The sequence below is a fragment of the Morone saxatilis genome, unplaced genomic scaffold, assembly GCF_004916995.1.
Source record: "Morone saxatilis isolate NCDOM2014 unplaced genomic scaffold, NCSU_SB_2.0 Contig21, whole genome shotgun sequence".
Classification (NCBI taxonomy): Eukaryota; Metazoa; Chordata; class Actinopteri; family Moronidae; genus Morone; species Morone saxatilis.
Window position 1 is genome coordinate 14,891,466 of NW_023339774.1, and position 8,684 is coordinate 14,900,149.

Consider the following 8,684-nt stretch of genomic DNA (forward strand, 5'->3'; position numbering starts at 1 on the left):
TCTCTCTCTCTCTCTCTGTTCATTGTTGAATACTCTGCAGTGATGATGTGGGGGTGGAGTGGAGTGGAGGCTACCCTCATCTTCAGTAAACAATAGGTCTTTGTGTATTTGACCCCCTCTTTAGCAGAGAGGAGTCCATGGCTAGGGCTGAAGCTGAGATGGATTTCCATCTTCGCCACATTTAGTTGGTAGAAACACTCTCAAAAAAGCCAGTATTAGGAGGGTCATACCTCTGGGGCTATTTGTTCTTATTTACAATCACATCAATAATCAATTATCATTCTCTCCTTTTTTTTCTCTAGCTGTGGTGGCCCTCATTGATTGTCTATACTTGCTGTACCACATGATACCGCCCCCTTGGCTGGGTGACTGATTACTAACCTATATTTGAGTGGGATTAGCCCCAATGGTGCTGCTAAGTCATTAAAACGTAGTTGACAATGATTTATTTGTCCTTTGACCTTATCTTTTGTTCTATAATTTTGGTTATAAAATCTAAAATGAAGACAAATTACCTTTCATAGTAGTAAAAACACTTCTAACTTGTATGTCATTTATATTCACTAAATCTCCCTTCAGCCGCTTGATAGCCGCTTGATTGCCACTTCTAGTGAACAAAATTCTTTTAATTAAATCCACATTATTTGGGACATTACGAGACTGCGTGTTAGTTCCTGTTAGAGAAAGGTTTTGTTATCTCCAATCTCATCTTACAAGACATCCGATAACCTTTAATCATCCTCTTCGCGTGACCCACCCTTTTTGCGGAGGTGTGCTGCGGGTATTTCAGCTTCCTTTTAGCATGTTGTGGAAAACCAGAATAACCTGCTTTGCACTAGATCACTTTACTTGTTCAGAGAAGTGCACGCAGTCACCTGACCAGCCTGACCCACCTGCCTTCTGCCTACTACTTGCTTTCAGTGAACACATATGCCAGCAAGAAATCCAGTCATGTCTAATATTAATAAAGGCCAATTTAATCTGTTAAATGAGAGAAAATCCAGGCTACAAAGAGGCTGACACATCCCCCACTGCTCCTCTTACTTGATTGGATCAAGAGAAAGGAAGCACTTGATCCTTACAATTGAATTATGTCAGTTAATCACTTTCTGAGTTAATGTCATTTCAGTGTTAATAATATTTACCGAGTAAAAGAAGGTAATCAGTCTTCCGTCCAATGTCAGAGGGAATTCGGTTGACAATCATGAAAATTGACCTCAAGATTATTTTGCCCGTGCCCCCGCATTGGAGTAAATTTGGCAAACATTGCATGTATTACAAGCAGGATTGAGAACAGATTTAGAGATTTATTTTAATATTTTACTTAAGCTTTAAAGCATGAGCTTTTTCCCCCCTGCTTTTCTGCTTTTCTGCTGACCTTGTTCAACCAGAAGATATTATCATTTTACACAAATGAGTCCCAACAAAATGACTGAAAGCACTAAAATATTATTATTTATAGTTACCAAGTCTTCTATATTTAAGTGATACTGCGTCCAAAACAAAACCGAGAGAATGTTTACCAATTATTATTATATCACTTACGTTGATATAACGTTATTCCCCCAGGGAATGGGAAGGTAATAACTTATTGATTTTACTAGTGTATAGAATCTGCAGTGACTTGCACTTTAAAGTTGAGTGCCAAAGAAAAAAACATTCATTCATTATGACAACTTAAGGTTTTATAAAATATGGTAACATCAACCTCCTGAGGTCGGTCTGGACAAGATAAACACTTTGCTTAATGGAGTCCTTATCAGCCGCATCCTGAAGTGAATGTACCAGTAGAGGGCTGTTAAAAGGCAGACAGATCACAATGCTCTACAAATTGGCCAATGGAAAATGACACCCGCATATTAATAAAGCTGATAACTACCAGGAATGATGTCGCCATCATCATCGTCCGAGGCAAAAACATGCACCTATCACTGTCTCAACAGTAACACGGTGCAGAATAATATGTGTTCAGTAAAATGGAGATTTTCTTAAAACCGAAGTGTCATACACTGGTTATAAGACACACCACAGTAACTTCACTGTTTAATAGACATTACATATATGCATTCATTTGCATGCTATAGTGTCAGACCAAATTGTAATAATTGTGCAAACAAGAGTAGGGTTTTTTTTTCAGCCACTGTAATTCACTTTAGTTCAGGACCTCATAGCGTGCTGCACCCTTCCCTCTCTTTGTGTTATTTCTGTCCAAAATGTCTTCTTCATTGATTTTATTCAAATGCATGTGACGTGCTGTACTAACCTCCTAAGCGATACAAAAGAGGATGAATCAGTCCTGCCAGCTTTCAGTATGAGGGAAGTGGATTTGATGCCTCTCCGTTAGTATCTGTGCCGCATGATAAGATCAGCCTGTGAGGAATTTGTTTCTATATGCTTGTAAAATATTTTTGTTGTTATGCATCAGGTTTTAACTGTATCTCTTCACGTTTGTCTTACAGAGGAAACTTCACAGTTCCGAAGTTATCAGAGTCTAATATGGGATTTGGTGTGCTGGGGGTGTTTCTGGGGCTGCTCCTAGAGGTCTCCACCCATGGACCCCATGCTGTGCCTCGAACGTCCTGGAGACACCAAGGTAAGGCTGAATGTATTATTGATTAATTCATTTTAGATATGTAAAAGATTTATCCATCGAATGTTAAGCATTTGACAGAAGAATTGTTTGCAGTTTTGATAAATCATCATTCTTTAGGTAAACAAAGCATTCATTAGATTTATTGCTGATAATAGAAACTACTACTACTACTACTACTACTACTACTATTAATATATAAAATATAATAGTGTTTTGTTCTTTTTTCTCAAATTAATCAATTGATAAATATATCAAGTTATCACATATTTCATATATTGGAATCTGAATAAACTTTTTTGGCCAAGATTTTCTACACATAAAAGGAATATGATGTTTTTTCATTGCTCTCAGTATTAGTAACAATTTACAGGCAGATAGAAATATACATAAAAACAAGAACACTATAATACTATAATATACATAGAAATATGTGAAAAAATAAGTAACATCCCTATACACCTGTGTGCTCTTTACGGTAAATTTAATTCTCAAGAATCTAAACTATTTCTGGTAAATGCTCTTTTGAAATCGCTGTGATTTAAACTAAAACTTTGCTTGAAGGCACTCAATTTGGGAAGTTGGTATTCACGAGTTTGCTTCATTTTCAGTTCACAAGTTCAGTTGCTTTACTAGCAGTGCCTGGAGAACTGAGCCTTTTTACTTTATAGATATATCAAGGTTCACAACAGATGGTTCACTGAAATTCTTTAATGTATCTCAAGGGACTTCCCTCAGCCTCACCACAGGCTCTCCAGTTAGAGCACTCACTGTCAGTTGAAAGTTCTGTTTGCATACTGCCGTTTACATAAATAGCTCCACTAACTCATTCGATCCGTGAGAACCGGTACAGCTCACCCTTTAACAAAGTCAAGTTTCTCCACTCACTGTGGCACAGTCACTGTTTCAGTCAGTCAGTGAGGGTATTTGCTTTCATCATTGTGGTGTTTATGTCCAGGCACCTGCAACCTGAACCCACTTGCACCTGGTACAACCAAAGCCAGCCAGACACGAACTCTCCGCTAGGTTTGCCATGAATCACATCACAGTGTATAACGAGAGATGCGCTCACCACAATACTTATTTGTCTCACTATTCAGCCTCTACACTGATTACTGTAAAGGCAGTTGTGTTTGGTGGCCTTATCTCAAGACTACATCACCTTTTGTTGAAATAGTTTATATTTACCTCTTTACTCCTGAAGAATTCAAGGTGCATTAACTTTTCTTTGTTTTTAGTTACTTGTGGCCTGTGGAAACAGGCTGTAAAAACAATACTGACATTTAATTTGCTTATTAAGTTGTGAAAAATGGCACCTATTTATACATTCAGCACACATGGAGCAATGTTAGCATTCATTTGGAGTCGTGTTTTTGGCCACCTGTCAGTCCAATGTTCGCTATTCTTTCAGCTCTGTTTTGGTCTCCACCAAACAGAGACCAGCTCTGTTTATGCTCACCAGCTAGTTGCTAATTGTGACTGTTCCAAACAGGTAGTGTATTGTGGGTTTATCAGAGCTTTTATTTTCTAAAAACCTGCCTAATGCAACTGGAATCAGTCCCACCTCTAAAACCAAAACAATAAGCTGAAAGATGTTAAAACGCTTTGTAGAGCTGAGGGAAATTGGAGCGTGGCTGAGAATGATCTGTGGGTTCGTCATTGCAAGCAACCTCTTTCACATTCCAAATGTCATTTGAGCCATTGTTGATATTAAAAAATATTGATTATAGCAGCTTTAAATAAAATTCTCAATACTGTTGAATGCACAGGTTAAAAGTAAAACTTAGCATGTTTATCATAGTTTATGGTCATTTTGGATGCTAAAGTAATTTGATCCAATGGTTTTGTGCTCAGATTTAGATCTGATGGAGTTTTCAGAGCCTGACATCTTCAACTATTCTACGTTGTTGCTGAGTGAGAAAAAGGATGCACTGTATGTGGGAGCCCGGGAGGCCATCTTTGAGCTCAGCAAGAAGAATGTGACAGTCAGAAACAACAAGGTAACAAAATATGAATAAGATTGTGACAACAGAAATAAAATACGTTACAAAATTGTGATATTAAATTTTAACTCATTTCAGGTTCAGTGGACAGTTGCAGAAAACCCTATGATGATGTGCACGCTAAAAGGAAAATCAAAAGAGGTTAGTTCAATAATTCCTATGTTAATGTCGTTTGTCTTAACCTACTCTATATTGTGTCAGAATCACACTTTCTAGTGTTATAAACTAACAGTCTACAATAAAATATGAGAGTATTTTAATTTGTTTATTGAATGTTGCTTCCCAGAGGGATTGTCTGAACTACATTAGAGTGCTCCAAGTTGTAGACGATGAGCGTCTGTACGTCTGCGGCACACACGCCTTTCAACCTCAGTGTGACTACTTGGTAGGTTAATGGCCAATCCCCTCTTAACTGGTAACATCACACTGCACAAATAAACATGTGCCTTGGCTCGCCAATCATCGCAGCAACCTTTAACTGAAATTTAATCTTGAACTCCCTCTTTCAGAACCTCGCAGACTTCTCGTTGGTCGGTCGACCTGAAGACGGCAGGGGGAAGTGCTCCTTTGACCCCTCACAAAGCTTTACTACTGTCATGGTTGGTGAGTTGAGGCCAGTTTTGTTATTTCACAAAGAGCTATTGTGGTTGTCAGCCCTGCAGTAAAATGCATTGTAATCCCCAATAATCTTTTTTTTGGCGGGGGGGGGCAAATGCTGGACAATAAATTGCTTTTTTTTTTTTTTTTTTGTTCTGTGCTTTTCTATCAGACGGAGAGCTGTACTCGGGGACAGTTTATAACTTCTTAGGCAGTGAACCGATTATTTCCAGATACTCTCCATCGCAGTCTCTGCTGAGGACAGAGTACTCCACATCATGGCTCAATGGTGAGTTGGGACAACATGTGAATTGTTACATTGTCGGGAGAGAATTATTTTTTTTTTACAATACAATGAGGTTTTCGCAATAGCAGATCCATTGTCTCTGTCTTCCTTTACTATAATCCCTTTTACCAATACGTTTCTCCCTCTCTCCCTCTCTCTGCTTTCCTTGCAGAGCCCAGTTTTGTTTTTGCCGACGTGATTAGGGAAGGGACAAACAGAGTAGATGGCGAGGATGATAAAATCTACTACTTCTTTACTGAGGTGTCAGTGGAGTATGAATTCTTTGGCAAGCTGCTCATCCCCAGGGTGGCGCGCGTCTGTAAGGTCAGTACACGTCATGTACCATCTGCACATACCAGCAGCATCCCTCTTTAGCCCTTATGTCCCCATTGTCTGTGCATGCATGTCTTTCTCTGTCTAGATCCCTCTTTCTGCCTTCTTCCGTTATCGTGTATGTCTTTCTTTAGCTAACCTGAGCTCATATCATGGTGCAAATCAGTTACACAGTCAGTCATGTTATTCACTGTGTCATTGTGTCTTGCTCTTTCAAGTGCCCAGCCCACATGGACAATAGGTGAAGAAAATACTACTGCAGTAGTGAAACATTTTTCAAACAAAGAACTTGTGTCCCAAGCTTGACAAATAAATCTGTGACAAAACAAGGTTCCCTTCCAAAAACATGCCTTAGCATCAAGACCAAGTTTGAAAAATAAATGTTTTTACCTCACTAATCCTAATCCTCACTAATGTTCCTGTGAAAGTTCATAAAAACGTTATAATGAGAAGCTGTTCAGACATATTCACGGGTAAGTTATACATCATATTCCCATATCACCACCGATGGCCCAAACTGCTGTGAACTCCTGGCAACAATCCAATAGTAATTAACTGTGATACAATTTCTATGTTCCTGAAAAAGCCAAAACTATCATCTGAAACAGGACGCAGGAATAATGATCAATTAATTAAAATCTGATAATGTAAGGAAATTAATTAACGGCGTTTGTATCAACTGTACAGACACTCAAGGGCGTAGGTTTGGTTTCAGGAGGTGGGGGCACAATGACATACAAAAAAACAAAATGTATCAGATTTATCATTTATAAAGCAATGCTAAAGTGGGTAACATTTTTCTAAATATTTAGTTTAAATGGTAGTATAACAAATGTAGAAATGCTATGTAAACCTCTAAACTCCGTATTGTTGATACTGACGTATACAGCCCCAGCAACCTTCATCAATATGGTAGGGTAGCCTGAGAGGCAAAAACCGGGGCAAAAAAAGTCACTGCTGGCACGATTAGTACTGCTTGGGCTTATAGCTTGGAGGTAACAATAATAACTGAAGGTAGCTCAGACGATTGTATCAGCCATTTTGGTCAACAATTCTCTTATCTGGGGTATTTTGACAAGACTTTGGTAAGAAAATCGACTGGAAACAATAAAACTGAGGGACACCCCTTCCCCCACCCCTAATGGAAATTACACACACACTCATCATCACCTGCCATTCCCTCTCCCGCGTCTCGTTTCTTTTCTTTCCACCACTTTTCCTCGGCCCACACGGCCTAATGGGCCTCTCTTCCACAGGGTGACCTCGGGGGGCAGCGCACTCTGCAGAAGAAATGGACGTCCTTCCTGAAAGCTAAGCTGGTGTGCTCCATGCCTGAGCTCAACTTCGTCTTCAACGTAGTACATGATGTCTTCATCCTAAAGGGGGCAGACTTGAGGGACACGGTCATCTATGGGGTCTTCACCTCCCAGTGGTCAGTGTTCTGATGTTGAGCAAAGGATCAGTAGGGGCCAGAAAAGGAGGGGGAAAAAAGTGTAATATTTTGATATAATGCATGGTGCTTAAATTCACTTCTCTATCCTCCCCCACTTCTCTTCCGACTCCATCATCATCCTCATCCCCCAGGGGTAATGTGGGTTTGTCAGCAGTGTGTGCTTACAACATGACAGCTGTGGAAGAGGTCTTCTCTAAGGGCAAGTACATGCAGAAGGCCACAGTGGAGCAGTCCCACACTAAGTGGGTCCGGTACAACGGCATCACTCCTTCTCCGCGTCCAGGAGCAGTAAGTACCTTCAACACTGCACAAATAATTAAGAGTTCAGTTTTGTGTCATGTTTGTTCAAACTTTGTGTAGTCCAGGTCCAGTAAAAGCTTTATTTAGTAACTATGAAACAGACAGAACAACTAATTTTAATCTACACATACAGTGGAGGTGAACATTTTAAAATAAAAATATTTCATGCATTTTTCCCTTCCCTAGTGTATCAACAACCTGATGCGACAGCAGAACATTAGCAGCTCTCTCCACCTGCCAGACAAGACCCTTCAGTTTGTGAAGGACCACCCCCTGCTGGAGGATCCCGTCCTGCCCATTGGCAACGGGCCTCGCCTCATCACCAAAGACGTAAATTACACTCAGATCGTTGTGGAGAGGGTCCGGGCGCTCGACACGAACATTTATGACGTCATCTTCACTGGAACAGGTGAATACACATCAGTTAACACTTAAAATTGTAAATAAGGATGTTTTTATTACATTTAGGTATGTTTTCATTACATAGATTAAATTTAAAGTTGTCAAAGAGGGTTGGACAGATTACATTTTCCAGTTTGAAATAATTGTAAACTTTTTAAAAGCCAACAGCAGAACTCGAGGATGTCTGTTTACAATATTGGTCACCCTTATACAGTTGATTTAGTACATCCTGAATTGTAATACTTATTGTAATATAACTATATATGAGGCTGATATCTGTTTTTCTTTTTCTCCATTCTCATCTTTAGATAAAGGAGTCCTGCACAAGTCAGTGGTGTTTGAAGGAGAAGTGCATATTGTGGAGGAGATCCAGCTCCTGAAGAACTCTGAGTCAATCAAGAACCTGCTGTTGTCCTCTGAGGTCAGTGACTTCCCTGTAACTGTTAGTAACTGTACAAAGACACAGCAGTAACAGAATTAGTAAGTGTCAGACGTGAGACGTGAGAGTCTGCAGTTTATGCATTTTGAGCGTGTTTGTGTGTGTGTGTGTGTTTATTCTGCTGTGAAAGAGAACACAATAGGAAGTTGCTAAGAAGATGGCATGATTGTTAACAGCTAACATGTAGTTCTCTAAATCAGATGAGACTGCATATTTATCATGACTGTGGTGTGTGTTTGTGGTTGGAGTCACGCGGGTACAACTTTTGCAGACAGAATTTT

General features: G+C 39.6%; 1 protein-coding gene across 2 annotated transcripts in view; it reads left to right on the top strand.

Moving 5' to 3' along the window:
- Positions 1-8,684, top strand: part of sema4d (sema domain, immunoglobulin domain (Ig), transmembrane domain (TM) and short cytoplasmic domain, (semaphorin) 4D) — a 38,594-nt gene that overhangs the window by 23,071 nt on the left and 6,839 nt on the right. For both annotated transcript variants that reach the window (XM_035667731.1, XM_035667732.1), the window contains exons 4-14: positions 2,460-2,593; positions 4,445-4,590; positions 4,672-4,734; positions 4,880-4,978; positions 5,103-5,196; positions 5,363-5,479; positions 5,649-5,800; positions 7,066-7,241; positions 7,394-7,550; positions 7,749-7,971; positions 8,273-8,385. In XM_035667731.1, the coding sequence (XP_035523624.1) occupies positions 2,497-2,593; positions 4,445-4,590; positions 4,672-4,734; positions 4,880-4,978; positions 5,103-5,196; positions 5,363-5,479; positions 5,649-5,800; positions 7,066-7,241; positions 7,394-7,550; positions 7,749-7,971; positions 8,273-8,385 (1,437 nt within the window). In that variant the 5' untranslated portion in view covers positions 2,460-2,496. The remainder of the gene's footprint in view (positions 1-2,459; positions 2,594-4,444; positions 4,591-4,671; positions 4,735-4,879; positions 4,979-5,102; positions 5,197-5,362; positions 5,480-5,648; positions 5,801-7,065; positions 7,242-7,393; positions 7,551-7,748; positions 7,972-8,272; positions 8,386-8,684) is intronic.